We start from the raw sequence: 21,752 nt of genomic DNA, 5'->3' as shown, positions 1-21,752 counted from the left end.
ATACAATGAAAAATAAAATGTAAATTACATTTAAAATGTAAGTCATTCCTCTGATGGCAAAGCTGAATTTTCAGCATCATGACTCCAGTCTTAAGTGTCACAACATCCTTTACAAATCATTCTAATAGGCTAATTTGCTTCAAGACAATTGTTTTTTTAGGATTCTTTGAGGAATAGAAAGTTCAAAAGAACATAATTTATTTGAAATAGAAATGTATTATAAATGTCTTTACTGCCACTTTTGATCAATTTAATGTTTCCTTGCTGAATAAAAGTGATCATTTTGTTTGGTATTTGGTTCCTATTGTGCATCTTCTGTTCAGATCTGCTGTGTTTCATCATGTTAATGAAAATGCTTTTTCAGCACTGTGATTCTCTTTTTACACATTACAGTAATACAATCTTCATAGACACATTCAGGTTTAAATGCAATAATATATGCAATGTTTCAATGCTTTTTACCTCTAGATGTATACGTTAAGTACATTTAAACAGCCTATAGTCTACTTTTCTTACATTATCACAAACATTTTAAATTAATCTTACCAATGACAGAAACAGACAGCTCTCCTGCTTTCTTTCTTTTGCATTTAAAAGCAATCCTGTGGATCATAAAGAACTTCGTGCAATGCAGTGTGAACACTCTACTCTGTTAACATGGGCACGGAAAAAAATACACTGCAGACAGAGTATGTGTGAACCTGCCATACTGCAAAAACATGCACGGTGTGTTCACAGTCCCAAAACCGTAACATGATCATGTGACGTCTGTTGCTTGTATCGTTATGCCCCCAACACTGGTGCCCACAAACAGCAAACGTTAAATCTCATGTGTTAGGTGTGTTGTCACACGTTACCTTTATTCTGGGTGAAGTCCAGCTGGAGAATCGATTGCATCAGAGGGTCAGTGTTGACGGTCAAGGCGAATTCTGGGCAGACCTTTGGCTCCAATGCACCTTTTACCCACTGTTCCTGAGACACCTGGACACGCTTGATCAATGCATCTGAGATCTGGAAGAAGGAAGAAATGAAGAGGAGAAGAGAAATGATAATTATCAGCAGTGATGTATTAGAAAATGTAATGTCATTCCTGTTAAAAGTTAGTAAATGGTTTGGAATTACAGTGCATGAAAATAAATGACAAAATAGTATTCTTTTAAGGACATGCTTGTTAGCTTTTGTACAAATTTAGTAGTTTGCTAGGTTGCCACTGATGTGCAATATGAAAGATGTAGTCCATAACATTCTGCACAGTGTTTCAGCGATTCACTTTGTTCCTTTGTGCATTGGTTTTTCTTGATCCTCAAAATACATTGTTGACTGCCAACTTCTTCTTTCAGAAATCTCTGCTGGGCAGGCATCTCTGACTCACATTACATGCTTTGTGAAGGCACTCAAAGGAACATCACAATCGATACTTCATGAAAAATTCAGTAAAGTGGCAGCGTTGCTCATCTGGAGCTGTCATCTCTATATTTTAAAGGTTCGCTGCTATGAAACATCAATTATTGAAAGAGTTTAATTGCTGAGGGCAAGTCTGAACACCAGATAAATGCTTTCAGAGGAACCTATCGGAAACCACAGCTTGCTTTATGTTTCATTCATACCTCTGAATAATAACAGGGATGTACCAGTGTTGTTTGAAATATGGATTTTTAAAATTAATACTATTATTATTATTATTTCAGATCTTTTGATCTTTGTTTTTTGTCTGTTTGTACCTGTAGGAATCCACTGGGATCGTTCTCTTTAATAACCTCCAGACAGAACTCCATCATTCCTGTGGTCTGTCGTAGCTTCATGGTGCAGTGAGTTATCTGATCCTTCACAGTCTGAAACAGAGAGGAGACGGCATTCAATCAAAGACATGCTCACAGTGATGAACTCCTGCTGAGAGTGTCACGTCAGATAAACACCTCAAAGAGATGTGGAGCCGTATAATAACTATACGATAATAACTATAGAGAGCTGCAAGACAAGATTTGTACGGCTGTCAATGATCGTCAGTCTCAGCCAATTAAAGGGAATGATCCAGATTCAATAAAAGCTAAGCTCAATCAAGTTGTGCAAACCCTTGTTTCTAGATAACCTTAAACAAAATTGGTGATATGACCACACATAAATAAAGATTTAACCATTTTAAGAACCCTGGGATGGAGAGAAGCCCATGTAATAACTGGTAACTACATTTAGATTTTAAAACTGTTGTTGTTGTTGTTTTTGCTGTTCAAAGGGATTTTTGTATGTCTAGGGACTCATGCTTCTTGAGTCTGAAGAATTGCGGACAAATCCGAAAAAATAATCACACGTGTTTGTGCTTTAGTAAGTTAGCTCTAAACTGTTAGATGATACAAGTTTGTTAAAATGGTATAGAGTAGGGTAAAGCTGAAAATCATGGGGTACACTGGTTTAATGGTGTAGATGGTAAAGTGTGTAGCATTCAGTTCCTTTTGACGCGATCGACATGGGTTCGAATAATTTTTTTCTAATTTCAAATCACATCAGAAAAGGATTTATTATTAATAAAATTGTAATAAAATATTGGGCAGGGCTAGGGTAAGTGTAGGGAGGGCTTTTTCCCAATAAGGTGGCATCCATTTAATAATTAGAATTAAAATGTACACTCAACTCATACTGGTTTATAATGTATTACAATGCTGAGGTGAATATATTTGCAACTATTCACAATAAGTAATTAGCAAAATATCCTAATATTTTCAATCGTTGCCCCCCTAATGATTGAAAGATTTTACTAAATATTTGTTCATTAATAATGCTCTCAACTCAAAAGTAAATATGCATATAATGTAGTCATTTAAATATATTTTATTGTTATTTATTGTAAGTAAATAATAGATCAAATCAGACTTACTAATAGACTTTCCCAATCTTACTTGAGTAAGAAGTTGGCGCATGACGAATCTGCATTTTGGCGGATAATAGTCTATGCTTGCCTGTTGCATGCTGTTGCATGGCATGAATGGATTTTTTGTGTGGGGTTTTTTTTATTTTTTTTTTTACAACATACAACAACTGCAGAGGAATCTGAACCTAACCAAAATAAAGACAGATGAAGCCTAATCGGCCATTTTCAGTAAGATTTAACGTTACTAAATGGCAACCTCACGCGCTTGCTGCTGCTTTTTTTATTCATAGAAAACCCGCTTTTAATGGTACATGGATTGGGACTTTGTATGTTTACAGAAGTTATAAAATGTATTTAAAAGTTTGACTAACCAAATCGACTGGCTTGGTTTGGCCCTTCCAAGCTCAAACGTCAAGCTACGCCTTTGTGTATAAATAGAATTGAGCTATTTATTTGCTATTTATTTAGACTATGGGGCACATTCCCTCTTTTTAAACACATGCACACACAATATATATTTATATGGACTTTTATGATGCTGGGGATTCATAAAAGGGTTGTCTGTATAATATGTGTTTGGGTATCGTATGTAGTATGTCTAGTGTAAAAGTCTGTACATGTTTTGTTATATATTCTTACTATGAACATTTTACTAATTTGGCATTTGAGTTTAAGAATTCCTACGAGACACAGTAATACAGTTATATATTGATGCAATAAGTTATTTATTGATGCAAGTACAATGGATATTCTTATTAGTTGGAAGCATCTTTTGTTCAAACCGGTGCTGTTCAAACCCTTGGTTTATTTATGCATATCATTCATGGTTTCTGTGGACGTCATCGGGCGAATCCATGTTACATCTGTGAACAAATGTATATCTGATTGTTTCTTGTGTTATTGTTTTGCGTATAGGACAACTGTGTTTATATTCAGGTTATGTCCTGTGTAGAAATGTTTGACTAGATGTATGTGAAATGTTATGTTAGATCTACCGATAGTATGGTATGTTCTGTAGACGGGGTCAAGACATTAAGATGATGATCGTAGCAATTAGTAGACAGGTGAAGGTCTAGAGAAAGTAGCGTGAGCGTGGTCGAAGCCAGAGACAGTGTGTTGGCTACGGTAGTCAATTTAGTGCGCAGCAATAGACTGCTGGCTTGAACGTGTTTGCTGTGAATATTGAATAGTTTTATTTACTTCCTTTATTTTTTTTTATTTTATTTGATTCGTAGCACTATTCTTCCCTGCGCTGTGGAACTTTTGTCACTTTCTGCCTTATAAAACCGACTTAAACGGATTCCTGCTTGTTCTGGACGCCTTTTTATCCTACAATGGTCATCATCAACGACAAGTGTAAATAGCATATCACCCCCCACCCCCGCACCCCAGCACACCCAACCTAAAACATCTTCCCCCGCCCCTGGACTCACCCCTTCTTAAGATTATAGATTATATTTAATTACTGTAAAGTTACATGATATTCCATTAAGTTTAGACCAAAAATTCGAAATTTTGTACTTTGTTTTTAACTTGATTTTGTTCTGAAATTGTTTAATAGGCACTGTTTATGAAAACTGGCCATTGAAGTTTTTATGAAATGGTTTTTCCCTGCAACATTTATAAGTTATAAGTTATATTTTTAAGTAATCTTTTGAAAACTCGGAATTTACAGCTTGATGGAATATAGAATATGGAATTATTTTACAAAATCTTTCTGAACTTTTTGAAGCGTCAAAGTTTTGGTTGAATGGACTTTCAGTGGAGAGACAGAAATTTCTCAGGAGTCATAAAACGTATCTTCATTCCAGTCAAATGGGTTTGAAATTACATGAGCATGTGAACTATCCCTTTAAGTATAGTATTAAATGTTCTTTCCTGAAATACTAAGAAATAATAAGCTGATTAATGAAATAATAAGCTAATGAGCTGATTTAATTTATCAAACATTCACTCATGGTTTTTTGCTATCCGTGTCTAATTGTGAAGACAAGCTGAGCAAATCAGTCACTCTTGAATTATTCTTGCACTTGAGATGAATGACTGTATAATTATAACTGACAGAACCAACATTAACCCTTTACGTTAGAAAAGAATGAATATGTAAACAAAACAAAAACACAGTGTTCAATGCATTTAATGTACCATAATAATAATAATAATAATAATGCTTAAAAACATTCATAGTGTGAGATGAATATTTAAATATGAAAAAAGCAAGACCGCAATTTCATTTTTTTTTTTATTTTTTTATCTACCTGCCTTATCCTGATTGGTTGGTTGGTTTATTGTGCAAAGAGCCATACATACACCAGGGTTTCCTAAATTTAGCTGCTTTCCTGTCCCCCAGGTTCTGATACATAAACTGTGGATAATTTAAATATTCCTAATGCACAATATAAACTTGCATCACTGTAGTCTATAGAACAACCTATGGATTAATTCCATGACACACTGTAATAACTGCTTAGGACTGAGCGGGTTTACTTTCACACCCAACCCCCTTCATCCTGTGTTCAGTGTGGTGAAAGAGGGCATGTGTAAAGCTCTGCTGTCAGACTACTGGCGTGGAAGAAACGAATTAGAGTAAAAAATGACGTCTGCTGTCACTGCAAACAAAAACACTTCATTTGATTATCTGAGCAGAGCACACAGACCCCGGAAGATGGAGGAACCTACACTATTAGCCACAAATGATCATAGAGAACAGAAAAACTGGCTTTTTATATCATGAGGTCCTCAATACAACCAGAGTTGAAGAAAATGGCACTAGAAGCATCATGCTAATTTTAAGTTATTTTTATCTTCAAAAAAAAAATGTAATAATACATTTAAATAATAATAATAATAATAATAATAATAATAATAAATGTTTGGGGGGGACAAAAAAATTAAACATAAATAATAATTAAAATTAATTTACTTACATTTGTGAATTAAATGAACAAAAAAATGTTATAAATAAATAAATATTTTCTACTAGTGCAAATATTTAGATTATAGGCTATATTTTAGTACAGTAAATAAGTAAATATTAGTTTTTTTTTTTTTACACACAGCCGGATTAAAGAAACTCACTGATCTCACTGTATTTTGACCATATGGAGTTGCACAAATAACACAAAAACTCAATCTGCTTTCCATAAATTCAGAGGAGGACACACTAACAGTGCTGTGTATTACAGAAGCTCTGTCCCATCTGTGTGGTGAAGCCAGGAATGATGTCATGTGACTGAATTAGGAAATAATCTCACTGTTGCAAAATGTATAGTTATAGTTGAACAATTATTTAATATGTATATATATATATATATATATATGTGTGTGTGTGTGTGTGTGTGTGTGTGTGTGTGTGTGTGTGTGTGTGTGTGTGTGTGTGTGTGTAGAATATAGAATATATGCTGATGCTACAAACACTAGCAAATATAATTTACTCTTAATTTTAGATGTGTGGACCCCTGTCTAAAGGTGTTTAGAATAGGAATGAGTGACAAGAGATGTGCATGTTGTGTGTGTGTGTGTTAACGTACCTTTAGCTTACTCTCTTTCTCCTTTGTGACCTTGGTGAGCAGTTTGGCCTTCTGCCGAGTGAGCGCTTCAATCAGAGAGTCACACTGAGCGACCAGACATGCCTCAAATTCAACCCCATTTTCCTGTCACACACACACACACACACACACACACACACACACACACACACACACACACATAATGAGAGTGAGCCTCAAGAATTTGCACCACAAAACAACAATGCATTATGTCTCCATGATTTAGTTTTTGATGCCCTGAATATGGAACTTTTGCACCATTTTAACCTCCCTCCAGAAGAAGTCTGCTGAAGTTGGTTAATTATTATTTTTCACCTAAAAATGTAAAATGCTATTGCACCTTTCTGACTTATATATTAAAATGACCTCTTTAATGATTGGCTAACCTTTCACATTTGTAAACTTCTATCTTTTAAACTGCTGAATACTAAATGGTGTTTATATGCAAATGTGGGAAGCCATAATTTAAAAATGTGGAAATATAGTTACAATATGATATTAGTTTTAATATATGGTCTGGGCTCGACCAGTGAAGCTTGGTGCTGGACTCCCTGTTTGTGCAAGACGGAGAACGGGGGTATTTCAAATAAATTTTTTTGCTATTCTCTTTAGAGCCCGTAGTGGCACAGAAATGAAACACGTCAGCTTTAAAACCCATTTTGTAAAGCTGGCACAGATCAGTTGTCTGTGGTGTAGGAGTTTGGAAAGGAACTGATCGTTCATTCACTTTGAGTTTCGGCTGTGACTCAGATGTGAGACCTACACCCACACACTGACACTGATGGGACGGAGTCATTTCATCTACTACACAACCATGATGAAGAGGAGACGTTTCACATGTGACTGCTACCTTTTATAATGTATCTCACATTGCACTGAAAATCACTTACAGAGGCTTTGATAGACAAGCTCTTTCTCTCTCCTCTGCTGGGCAGTATGAAAGGGCATTAAACTCTTCACTTGAGTAAAAATAGCTCAGAGCTCATAATCCAATGGTCTCCAGGCAGAATACAACTCAAATCTCATGACAATCATGTGCATGTATGAATTGTATGCAAAAAATTGCATTCATCAACATTCAATACAAACGAATATTAAGCTGCATCGGTTTTATTTCTGTAGACTGGGACAGGGTAAAGAGATAATTAATGTTTCAAACTTTACATTTATTCAATATTTTTATACTTCCAATACATTTTTATATATCTGCCCCCGGGGGTCGATGGAACCGTAGCTGAAAACCCCGGCCTTAGATTATCAAAGCCTTTAATATGCACCGCATAAACATGCTAACAAAATTCATGTTAACATCTGACATATGGCACGTTTGCTGGATGCATGCTGAATGTTATAATTACCCCACTTCATTTTTAACTAGATATTCATTTGCATATTTAATGAGATGCTAATATTGAGTGCTGCTAGCTTGGCTGTTTTGATTATGTTTTTAAGATGTTAAGGCCATTTTCTATTCACAAGTGTTCAATACACTTCAGCACAACACATTCAAAACTGGCAAGCTATTTAAACATTTGATATTGAATGAGTTTACATCGCTTTCACATTTCTAAGACACAACTGTTCGTCAGATGGCTTTGTTGAGTTGCATACCTGTATCTGCTGAAGCAGGTTCTTCAGCTGCACCAGGAACTCCTTGGCCTCCTTGGCTTTGTCAGACACTCCATTCAACGCCTGGGACAGCTGACACTGCACACATCAACGAGACTCAATCAAATCATCTGCTTATCAAAATGATTTGTTGATAGAGCTGTGAGTGAATATGATATGTAACTTCAATTCAACTAAAACATGTATCTATTAATGTTGCATTAAACAGATAGTACGCACACTCACATCACACGTTTTAAAAATGTCTTAAACCTGCATGAATTCTTGCAGCACATTCATTAGCTACATCCCACTGAACATTCCCAGGATTCTCTACCCAACATTCCGTGCTTCCTAAAATAACACCACCAACCATTATCTAGAGTCCCGATCAGCGCAGAATTAGCTGGCATCCTAAATACCCCCCAACATTCCCACCATTCTTAAACATAGCCCAGATTCCCAACATGTTCAACCTCAGCGGTCCAAGGTTTGGCTGGGGAAGCATGAGCAGTCATCCCTGCTGGAACATCCCCTAAATAAAACATCATGTAGACCAGAAGTGCATTTCTCCCTCGAGAGCCTTCAACACACGAATGAAATTATAATTACTGACATTGAATTATTTAGAATGATTCAAATCTGATTTATTGACCAGCTATTTTCCTGTTTAACACTTTAAAGCTGCTTTGACACAATCGGTGTTGTATAAAGCACTATACAAATAAAGGTGACTTGACGGAATAACAATAACAGTCCTGCCAATCCAACATTTCCCAACATCTTCAAATATTCCCAGCATCCTCAATCACCAACCAGCGTTTTCATATACACAGCTACATTTACATTTAGTCATTTAGCAGACGCTTTTATCCGATGCGACTTACAAATGAGGACAACGGAAGCAATCAAAATCAACAAAAGTGCTATAACAGGTCTCAGTTAGCTTAAGGCTAGCAAGGGCTTAGGGCAAGGGCTTTTAAATAATGTAATAAAAAAAAAACTGATAGAATAGAAAAATAATAGAGGAAGCTAGTGTTAGACGTCCTATTTTTGCTTTTGTTAATTGTATAATAAATGAAAAGAAAATGGATAGAATACAATATGTAGCACTTTAAAAGTAGATTTATTTAAATCAAGCAGCTTTATATGTTATCAGTGTCGGGTCACTTTTACTTGATTTTCTGTTTCAAAACAGCTCTCCGGTGAGGAGCTAGCAAAAACGGCAAAAAAAAAACATGGTAACTACACTTTTACTTTACTAAAAACATGGTTCATTTTCATAAGGGTTGCTGGGGTCCCCTTGGAACATTTCCGTTGTGCTCTGTGCTACTTGCTGTGTTTGGTTGTGTTAGAAGTATTTGCAGAGCGTGTTGTGAAACTGATGAAGATGTTTTCTTAATTTGCTGGTGCTTTTTCTATTTGCATGTTTTCTACAGCTGCAGCGCGTTGAGCTCTCTTAGACACCGTTTCTTTCTCATACTGTATGTCTCATTTATATTCCCCCAAACATAACTCAGCTGTCAGGATTCATATGATTTCGAAGGGCTGGTCTGTGCAGAATCAGCTTTACATGATTGAAACACTGTCACTGTCGCCGGTTTACCAGACCTCCATAGGCAGAGGATATAAGATCAGCTGAATATGGTCTTCTCAAAGCAAACAACAGCTTTGCATTATAGTATCTTTATAGCTGAAACTTTAGCCTACTGTACTGTGTGTGCCTACTATTTACTTCTAATATGATATATAATAAAACCCTCAGCTTGGGCCAGACATTACACAACCGCTGAAGTGAGAGCCTGGTTTCTCCCAAGGTTTTTTTCTCCATTCTGTCACCGATGGAGTTTCGGTTCCTTGCCGCTGTCGCCTCTGGCTTGCTTAGTTGGGGTCACTTCATCTACAGCGATATCGTTGACTTGATTGCAAATTATTGCACAGACACTATTTAACTGAACAGAGATGACATCACTGAATTCAATGATGAACTGCCTTTAACTGTCATTTTGCATTATTGAGACACTGTTTTCCTAATGAATGTTGTTGAGGTGCTTTGACGCAAACTTTTTTGTTTAAAGCGCTATATAAATAAAGGTGACTTGACTTGAGAACCGAAACCAAGTGGAACTGTTAAGGAATTGTCCAAATCTGTTAAATTCCTACTCTATTTTTATTTTTTAACACAATAAAGTGTTAACATCTTCTGCAGGTCTCTGGCTTGACTAATGATCACTTAAGTCCGTGGAAAACACCCTGGCATGAGTCCACAGAGACACACACACACACACACACATTTCCTTCCCACCTGCTCCTCTTGCTCTGGGCCTTCCCTGGCCTTCTTCGATCAGCGGGATCTTAAATCAACGAAAGAAACACACACACACATATAAACAAACACAAGCACACACACCGTCATATCTCCTCGCTCTATTAACATGCCATCTGCGCGAGCAAGCTGTCCAGCCTGCTAACAAGACCCTGACAGCTATGGCCCACTTCTCCTAGTGTGTGTGTGTGCCTGTGTGATCGAGTAGAAGACCCCAGGACACTGCTGGGGTCAATGATGCATCGGGGTCACCGTCCCGCCCCTCTTTTGTGTCCATAGACCCTGTACAATCTGACCCTCCTTCACACCACTCAGGCTGATTTCAACCAAAGAATCAAACAAAGAAACAGTTCACTGATTTTAAAGTCCAAAATGTCACGTCGCTGTAGTTTATTGACCACAGTCAGCGCAAAGGTCAGACTCACTTACACAGATGAGATCAGATGTGTTTCAGTTCATTTGCACACTTTTCTTTTGAATAATGGACAAATGATGTTTGTCCTCTCATTTTACAGTAGATCCATAAAAATGCAATAGTACATTTGACGAATATGTTTTTATATTTTTATAAGAGATGACAACTCCAGTCAAGTCTGTGTACTGGATAAAATAATACTATATATATGCAAAACATTTTGGGGTCATTTTTTTAAGAAATTAAGAAATATATACTTTAAGTTAAAAGTTAAAGTAAATATATTTATGATGTTACAAATCATAAATGCCCTTCTTTTGAACTTTCTATTCATCAATGAAACCTGGAGAGAGAAAAAAAAAAACACTGTTTCAACTAAAATATTTCAACATTGATAAATGTTTTTTGAGCAGTAAATCACGTGACACTGAAGACTGGAGGAATGATGCCGAAAATTCAGCTAAACATCACAGGAATAAATTACATTTTAAAGTATATTAAAACAGAAAACAGTCATTTTAAATTGTAATAATGTTATACAGTATTACTGTTTTTACTGTCTTTACCTAGAAGACAGTACATGAACATTTCATGAACATTAATAGATTTTACCGGCCCCAAACCCTTAAAAGGTATATATAGCAGTGTATATATAGCATATATATCATTCATAATTATATTCAAGTGTGGAGTAAGTGTCCAAGGGTTTCACTGTATCATTTCAATCTCTAGGTTGAAAGCAGGACAATAAACATTATGGTTTACTGGCATTGATCTACTGATTTACTGAAACACTGAGTCTGTCTGTAATGATGGGGAGAGCGCTGAGAAGAAATGCTGCTCTAATATGAAATCACACAGAAAAGTGGAGCTTCTTTATTTAGGCTCTCTATCTTCCTCTATTATCCCATTATCTACTTCAGCAGGGCAATGTGATGAAGAGCTGATGAGACGTGAATTGAATTTAGAGACAGTTGAAGACGAGCAGTGTGTGTGTGTGTGGGTGTGGGTGTGTGTGTGTGTGTGTGTGTGACACGCATGACATTTCAATAACTGTTGTTGGTTGATTTTTTTGACAGAATAATTGGACACTTGCCTTATCAGCATGTCTGCTAGAATGAGAATGCGTGTGTGTTTAATGTATATGTGTGTGTGTGTGTGTGTGTGTGTGTGTGTGTGTGTGTGTGTGTATGTGTGTGTGTGTGTGTGTGTGTGTGTGTGTGTGTGTGTGTGTGTGTGTGTGTGTGTGTGTGTGTGTGTGTGTGTGTGTGTGTGTGTGTGTGTGAGAAAGAGAGAGAGAGAGAGAGATACAAGTCTGTGCTAATGTAGTAGTGACCTTGATTGTGAATCCCTTGGGTATATGCACTAAAGAGTGGGTCAGGTTTGCCATACTCCTCTGAACCTATCGCCTTTTCTGACTCCCTTCCAAAATGTAGTGAAGTACCTCTTCAGAAGAGACAGGGGCGTGGAGTTTGGGTATGGGTTCGGGTTGATTGGGGGCCCGCTGAGGGGGACCTTTTAATAAAAATGAGGGAACAAATTCTTAATTGTTGTCCTTGTTTCTACACACACAATATATTTAGTAGTAGCTTACCAGTGCTGACTTCAGAAATGTACAGAAACATCAATTAAAGACATAATAAAACAGACTGTGAACACAGCAAATATTCTGTTTGGTATTTTTTGTGTGATATTGATGTTTCCCACTGTTGTAATCCACTGTTTGTTGAGTTTGTTCATGTTTTTGCCAAGCCAAGTCTTATTCATTGTGTGTCTGCTCACTTTTGGATTTTATTAAACTGCACATGGCTTCTCATTCAACTTGCCTCCAGCGGACGTGCATTAAAGTCATATGATTTGATTTGCACAAGCACTTATGATTTTGAAACCAATTTTAAAAATGTATGAAAGCTGTCTGTTGTTAATAACATAGTGATGTTTAAAGCCTAGCCCCAACAGAAATCACTTTCAGTCACTTTGAACCCAAGCAGCTTTCTGTAATGCGCCAAATTCACATGACCAACCAACTGAACCTTATGCCAAATCTGCATGGGGAAATATTTAGAAATTAACAGATTCCAGTTGAAATGACTGGATTTCACCCATGAACATTTGCCAAACATTAGTAAATATGTCCGCACCTTAACCCTCACTGGAGCATAAACAGATCATAAAAAATGCACATGACGTTGTACAAACTCGATCACCAATAATTAATTGTGTTGGCTTTGTGTTTGGAGCTGAACTCTGCAGGACACAACCCTCCAGGACTGAGTTTGGAGACCCCTGTGTTACACTAATAATATTATTATTAATATATTTACCCCATTTTGTTCATCAAGTCAATTTATCTTTAATTTTTACTGGAAAACATGGCAAAATGACTAATGAAGAGAATGGTTTTTGCAGTGCAAGCGGCTCATTAGGTTCTGTTGTCTCTGTGATTAATGCTGTTCATCTGGAGGTCAGCAGAAGCAATCACCCGTCTGACCCGGGCACACAAATCTCCCTACTGAAGACAACAGACCTCTCTCTGTCTCTCGTCTCCATTATCTATACATCTCTGTGGTCTGACGTTCGCATAGGAAAGACAGAAAGTCATTGGCATCATTAATTGTTAAATGAATATTTAAAAGAACGCTGCAGTGGTGCATCTTGCCCTAAAGAGTGGAATGAAGGGTACATGCACACATTTCAATTCTTCAGCTGTTTCCCTTGATTTCACATTTCATCACTTTTGCTGTTTGCATTCCTTCTGTGATGCTGTGAGACAACTTCAGACCGGGATTGGGTGTCACATGCCCTGAGGTTTATTCATACTCATCACACCAAAATATTTAAAGCAATATTTATTGCAATGCTGTAAGTACACAGTAAAAAAAAAAAAAAAAAAAAAAAAAAAGTTTATTGGACACAGAGGTCTCACGGGTTTGGAATGACATGAGGGTGAGTTATTAATGACATAATTTTGATTTCTTTTTTTTGGTGAATTAACCCTTTAAGGCATTATTCAGAGAAATACAATTACAAACATTAAAACTTTCAGGAACAGTAATATTTCACCCCAAAATGTAAAGAAATATGTCATTTTGATGCATTATGACATTATTTCCATGACAAATAAGAAGAACAATTATTATTAGCAATTGTTATTATTGTTCTTATAGTAATGAAACTAATTATATATTATTTAAATGTAACATTAAGTATTTGTACTTTAGAGTTATAGTATTTGGTTTGTAATCCATGCTTATTTACATAAAAAAAACACAGAATTATGGAAATCTGCTATTAACAACCACCATTTTCTTACAAAAAAAAAAATTATATACGAGGGAACGTTACAGTGGTGAGAATTTTGTAAAAATAAAATAAAATTAATAAATAAATAAAAAAAACACACTGTAAAAAAAACTTTTAATTAAAGCAGTGTTCAAACTTTATAATAATTTAATTAATAAAAAAGATTCTTAACTTTCCACAATATTTATGTAAAAATGCTTATTAAACATTAAAAGCTGAAGAAAATACAGAAAATATAATGTAAAATTACAGCAAAAAACTCTATTTTTGAATTATGGAAAATTTACGGTACTTAATGTGCCCTTATTTAACTGTATTTTTCCGTGCTGGAATTTTACCGTTTTTTTACGGGATTTTTTTTTACAGTACACGGTGCTCACAATGTTTAAAACACTCAGTCGTCCTGAAGCTTAATATATTGTTGATATAAATTAGAATTTCTAAATTTAAATATTTCGATTTTGAGAAGCAGTACTGACATGGTTTGTATTTTGACCAGGACACCAGGACAGGGAGGCGAGAGGTTGTCTGTTCAGTATTAGTCTGAAGAAACCACAGACACTTCTCAGTTTTTTGAGGAAATGAAACACTGACGTAATATTCATGTGTAACCATGGAAACCTGCTGTATTACAGGATTCTGCACTTGGGCGTTGAACAGGACGGGTCACGTTTGTAGGAGGGTGTGTGGAGCGCTCTCTCTCTCTCTCTCTCTCTCTCTTTCTCTCTCTCTCTCTTAAACCCTGCTGGTTGACAATCTTTGACTTTAGCTTTTTGCAAAAACATCAACAAAGACGTTTTTATTCAAATCTTTTATGTAATTTTTTATGTAAATATGTGATTCATGGTTTTAACAGTTTTAATTTTTCTTTATTAAGCTAATATTTTCCTTTTCTTCAAGAAACATACCAGTTACACTTATTTGCTTAAAGTCTGTTTTGTATTAAGATCTTTTCAGTCAGCAGCCAGTTTACTGAGCTGTTTTCTTGGTCACAGATTGCCGGCAGGAAAAAGCATGAAAAGACTCCTTACACACACACACACACACACACACACACTCCTCAGCGATGATGGCATATGGAGGAGTGGGACTGCATATTTCAGTCTGAAACATCTAACCTACATTCGATCTGCTAGTGAGTGTGTGTGTGTGTGTGTGTGTGTGTGTGTGTGTGTGTGTGTGTGTGTGTGTGTGTGTGTGTGTGTGTGTGTGTGTGTGAAGCAAAACCACTGTTGCATGTCATGAATGTGTGTGTGGAGGAGGAGGTCACAGCTATTCCCACACACTGTATTTATGAATATGTATAAAAGGAGACGGTATTCCTGCATTACGTGTCTGGGCACTAGAATCATATTTATATTTCACTTTAGTGACATCCATTGGCATTTCCACACACAGAAGTCTTGTCTGTTTTTCCATTCATACAAGAAGTGTATTGATGCTAGAGTCTTTTTTTATTTTGTTTGTGTTTTTTTTAGTTATGTCCGTCAGTTTAATTTTTATGTTAATTTTACTTGATTATTGTGTATATTTACTGTATATTTTATAGTGTGATTTATATCTGCGACTTTATATCTCACAATCGTAACATTATATCACACAACATCATTTATCTTTCAGATATGTGACTTTATTTAGCATAATTGTAACTTTATATAGCGCAATGTGATTTTATATATCCAAATTGTGATTATTCTTTAATCACTTATATCTCTTTATTACAGAGCCTTGCACATGACGTGCAAGAAAAAATAAAAAAATTGTGCGCACGATTTACTAATTCGTTCCCTCAATGTATTAAAACGTGCACACGATTACTATTTCGTTCACTCAATTTATAAATAGTGCGCACGATTTACTAATTTGTTCCCTCGATTTGCTTAATCGTGCGCAAAATGAGGGAACGCAATAGTAATCCTGTGGACGTTTTAGTACATTGAGGGAATGAAATAATAAATCGTAAGCACAATTTATTTATTTATTTTTTCTTGCATGTCATGTGCAGGGCTCCGTACTTTATATCTCATGATTGTGACTTAATTTCTTGTAATTGTGTCTTTAAAGATATATGTCTTTTTATTTTCACTTTATCTTTCACAATTGTGATTTTCTTTTGCATATCTGTAGCTTTAAGTTTCATATTGTGATTTTATATCTACAAATTGTGATTTTTTTTTTCTCGCAATTGCAACTTTATTTCAGGTAATTGTAACTTTATATTTCGCTATGTCACTTTATATTTCACAATTTTCCCTTAAGCCACAATGTGACTTAATAGTTTTTATAGTAGTGACTTTATGTTTTGTAATTGCGAATTTATTTTATGTACTGTGATTGTGACTATATCTCGCAATTGTGAATTATATTTCACAGCGCGACTTGTCTTAATTGTGACTTTATATCACAATGGGACTATATATCTTACACTGTGATTATATTTCATATCTAAGGGCCCAAACAGGTTTATATAAAATATGAAAATTATGTCAGACTGATTCAGGCTTAACGGAGAACATTTTATCAGGCTGTATCTTTACTTGATACTGTACACCTCTCTTTCTGCCCCAGCACAGCAGGTTATTATGTGTAATGTAGCAATAAAAATTATAGTAAATTAAAACTCTCATGTCTGAACTATCATAATGGATGTGATCATTAGACATCAGTAAATCTCCAACCTAATATTTCACTCACTAAAATCAACATATATGTCCCATCATCATAACTCACAGCTCATTTTCGGTTCATAAATGACTAGTAGACTGCCACAATCACTCAACCACCTAAATGATAAAAACCCAAACGCACCCAAATATGGGATTAGAGAGATATAGGTGAAATTCAGACTAAAGGTGTGTTCTAGTTTAATTCACAGCTTCATGCAATACGTGTAAAATTATCTGTTCTGCCAGCTCCATCTGAATCCATTAAAGTGCATGAAGAAAAAAAAGGCCCAGCGGGAGGGTCGAATTTAGACTGACTCATACACACTCACACAGTACCTCCCTGCCTACAATAAATCAGCGCACACACACACACCGTGACTCTCTCCATCCACTACACAAAGCTTTCCTCAATTTCCTACTACCCCCTACCACTGCACAGCAACACAGACACATACTGAAGCGTATACACACATCAACACATACACATACTGAAGCGTATACACACATCAACACATACACATACTGAAGCGTATACACACAGCAACACAGACACATACTGAAGCGTATACACACAGCAACACATACACATACTGAAGTGTATACACACAGCAACACAGACACATACTGAAGCGTTTACACACAGCAACACAGACACATACTGAAGCGTATACACACAGCAACACATACACATACTGAAGCGTTTACACACAGCAACACAGACACATACTGAAGCGTTTACACACAGCAACACATACACATACTGAAGCGTATACACACAGCAACACAGACACATACTGAAGCGTTTACACACAGCAACACAGACACATACTGAAGCGTATACACACAGCAACACAGACACATACTGAAGCGTATACACACAGCAACACAGACACATACTGAAGCGTATACACACAGCAACACAGACACATACTGAAGCATATACACACAGCAACACAGACACATACTGAAGCGTATACACACAGCAACACAGACACATACTGAAGCGTATACACACAGCAACACAGACACATACTGAAGCGTATACACACATCAACACATACACATACTGAAGCGTTTACACACAGCAACACATACACATACTGAAGCATATACACACAGCAACACATACACATACTGAAGCGTATACACACAGCAACACATACACATACTGAAGCGTATACACACAGCAACACATACACATACTGAAGCATATACACACAGCAACACATACACATACTGAAGCGTATACACACAGCAACACAGACACATACTGAAGCGTTTACACACAGCAACACAGACACATACTGAAGCATATACACACAGCAACACATACACATACTGAAGCATATACACACAGCAACACAGACACATACTGAAGCATATACACACAGCAACACAGACACATACTGAAGCATATACACACAGCAACACAGACACATACTGAAGCATATACACACAGCAACACATACACATACTGAAGCGTATACACACAGCAACACATACACATACTGAAGCGTATACACACAGCAACACATACACATACTGAAGCATATACACACAGCAACACATACACATACTGAAGCGTATACACACAGCAACACAGACACATACTGAAGCGTTTACACACAGCAACACAGACACATACTGAAGCATATACACACAGCAACACAGACACATACTGAAGCGTATACACACAGCAACACAGACACATACTGAAGCATATACACACAGCAACACAGACACATACTGAAGCGTATACACACAGCAACACAGACACATACTGAAGCATATACACACAGCAACACAGACACATACTGAAGCGTATACACACAGCAACACAGACACATACTGAAGCATATACACACAGCAACACAGACACATACTGAAGCGTATACACACATCAACACATACACATACTGAAGTGTATACACACAGCAACACATACACATACTGAAGCATATACACACAGCAACACAGACACATACTGAAGCGTTTACACACAGCAACACAGACACATACTGAAGCGTTTACACACAGCAACACAGACACATACTGAAGCGTTTACACACAGCAACACATACACATACTGAAGCGTATACACACAGCAACACAGACACATACTGAAGCGTATACACACAGCAACACAGACACATACTGAAGCGTATACACACAGCAACACAGACACATACTGAAGCGTATACACACAGCAACACAGACACATACTGAAGCATATACACACAGCAACACATACACATACTGTAAAGCATAAGGCACTTACACTGACCTATTCACACACATACCGCACACACAGAGAGCAGAGCACAGAGACAAGCACGAGTAGACCCGAGAGTGGACAGTGTGTGTGTGTGTGTGTGTGTGTGTTAAAACAGCTGAAGTGTAAACTGTTTTTGACTTAAGAATTCAAAACCAATAATGAGAACCATCTCCTGCAGCACTTTTAAAAGAACATGCATTTATCAGCAATATGTCACAGCTCTTTTAATACTATAAATACTTAATTACACTTAACGTGAGATCAGTGTTTTATCAAAACCTATAAGTATTGTGGCAGTTTAGTAATGGTATGAGGAAATACAATAGTAGTTGTGTAGCATTTGAATGCATACTGTATATTTGTTGCATGTTGCATGCAAGGTAATCCATATAACACCGCATTGAAAATTCAACAGAAAAATAAAATTATCATTATTTACTCGCCATCAGGTCAAACATTGTGGAACTTGTTTGAAAATGATACAAATAAAAAGCACTCTTAAAGTATTGAAAAGTAAGAACTTATGGTTTATTAGGGTAAGTATAGTGTTCTGGGGTTTTTTTACTAAAATAATAACACATTTTTATGAAAAAGAACATTTTTGGACCAAAAAGAGTTCTTTAGAATAAAATTAAATGATTTGTTGATGACTGTTCCAGTTATTTAGATTTATTTTAGTGGTAAAACGGACTATATGTATCATTGACACATAAATGAAACTTTAACAAGAATGTATCCATGATCTCATGTTTGGAATCCAAACAAGATTCGAAATGCAATCTTTTCACTTAAACTATTAAAAATAAAGGTTTGGGCATCAGTAGTTCCATGAAGAAACTTTACCTTCTATGGAAGCTTCAGAATATTCTCATTTTCTTTATATTCTTAGGGTGGAAATGGTTCTTTTAAGAACTGTTCAAAGGAAGGTTTTGGGGAGAACCTTGTTTGCTTCTTCTATTTGCATTACTTTATAAACGTTTTGGAACTATTGGGGTTCTTTTGATTAAATTCTCAAAAAAAATTCAATCAATCAATAAATTCTATATGGAACCTCAACAGGGGTTACAAATATGACGTCACTGATATGACCCTTAAAAGTTCAATATGAAATAATTTCTTCTAAGAGTGCATGGTACTATTAGGAAGTTGTATATATCATGCATTTATTTATATAAGTGCCATTGTAGGACCATGGTATTCTTGAAGTAAAATACTACGATGTATCATTAATTTTAGAAAGTACCATGGTTTTACCATGTCATAACATTACTGTACATGGCACAGCCACAGTGCCACAATGCGTTCATTACCTTGTGTTGTTTCCACACAGCGGCCAGGGGCTTTACGTCATGTTTGCCGTGTTTGCCCTCCTCCAGACACTGGTAGCACACGGGGGTCTTGCAGCTGACGCAGTACATGCTGTAGTTCTCGGCTTCGTGATCCACGCATGTCGCCTGAGCGCGCGCGGAGGCGCCGGCCGGCTGCGCGGTCCCCGCCTGCGCTTGAGTCGGCGGCAGCAGCCGGTGTTTGGCCAGCGGTCCGCGGGAGGGGTGGCAGCGCTGCTGGCACGGAGCGCAGTAGAACACATCGCACTGCTCGCACATCACCGTGGCGTCCACCGGGTTGCGGTCGCACAGCTGGCATTTGACGGAGGCGGCGCGGCTCTGCTGGTAGCGGGACACGATCGCCTCCAGCAGCCGGTTGCGCTGGAAGCCCCGGAGCCCTCGCTCGTCCAGGGACACGCTGCGGTGGCACAGCGGGCAGGTGATGGAGCAGTGGCGGTGCACCAGCGCGGGGGGGAACACGCGCACTCCGTTGGGAGACTTCAGGCACGGCGTGTATGAGCCGTAGCCGCTGTCCGTCTCGCTGTACATGCTCATCTTGTCCATATCCAGATAGTCATAGTCAACACCGGAGCATCGGTTCTGCGGAGGGGTCTCTCCCTCCGGGGTCTGTACGATGATATTCCGGGCACACGCCAGGCAGACATTATGAGAGCACGGTAAAATAATCGGCTCCTTAAAGAGAGATCCGCAAACCGGGCATTTCAGTTCTTCTTCCATCGCGTCCATAAACACACTCGCACGCGCAGCCGTTCAATGAAACCAGAGCAGCACTACAGACGCGGACAGCTCCCGTGACCCGCTCCGCGCATGCGCAGTCACAGAACGCTTGTGGGCGTTGTAGTCACTAGGCAGAGACCCGCTGCGTCAGTTGACCTCTTAAAAACTACAACTCCCTCAATTCCGCTAATTAAATGCGGCGAGAAGAATTTGTATTATAATCCCGTATTCAAGGGTCAAGGTTTGGGGGAAAAAACTTATTTGCAATTTAAAAAAGCCCCTGTGTAAACAACACCGTCAAAGGAGGACAGGCGTTGTAATTGTGACGGCATCCGAGAGAGCTGACCAGCAGCCTATTTCTGTGCATGGCCGTAAATAATGAGGAAAATTATTATTATTATTTTTTCACTGCGAGCATCGGGCTGTTTACAGTCCATCCTGCCCACACAGTCTAATTACAGCACTTCACCACACATCCATCACCAACACCCTCACACCACAGGTTCTCTATTGAATGGTAATTGGGAATATATATATATATATATATATATATATATATATATATATATATATATATATATATATATATATATATATATATATGGAGTTATGGTGATGTGTGTCATTTAATATCATCTCATGCACTCACAAATAGTATAATTTTTAAGTTAGTAAAATTTAG

General features: G+C 37.2%; 1 protein-coding gene across 2 annotated transcripts in view; it reads right to left on the bottom strand.

Moving 5' to 3' along the window:
* Window positions 1–21,149, bottom strand: part of trim67 (tripartite motif containing 67) — a 34,857-nt gene extending 13,708 nt beyond the window's left edge. For both annotated transcript variants that reach the window (XM_026233820.1, XM_026233821.1), the window contains exons 1-5: window positions 20,318–21,149; window positions 8,026–8,121; window positions 6,397–6,519; window positions 1,722–1,832; window positions 858–1,011 (exon numbers count right to left, since the gene is read on the bottom strand). In XM_026233820.1, the coding sequence (XP_026089605.1) occupies window positions 858–1,011; window positions 1,722–1,832; window positions 6,397–6,519; window positions 8,026–8,121; window positions 20,318–21,079 (1,246 nt within the window). In that variant the 5' untranslated portion in view covers window positions 21,080–21,149. The remainder of the gene's footprint in view (window positions 1–857; window positions 1,012–1,721; window positions 1,833–6,396; window positions 6,520–8,025; window positions 8,122–20,317) is intronic.
* Between the last annotated feature and the right edge of the window lie 603 nt (window positions 21,150–21,752).

This window comes from Carassius auratus, chromosome 45, assembly GCF_003368295.1.
Source record: "Carassius auratus strain Wakin chromosome 45, ASM336829v1, whole genome shotgun sequence".
Taxonomy (NCBI): Eukaryota; Metazoa; Chordata; class Actinopteri; order Cypriniformes; family Cyprinidae; genus Carassius; species Carassius auratus.
The sequence above is the reverse complement of the archived record's forward strand: the minus strand, read 5'-3'. Positions and strand labels throughout refer to the sequence as shown.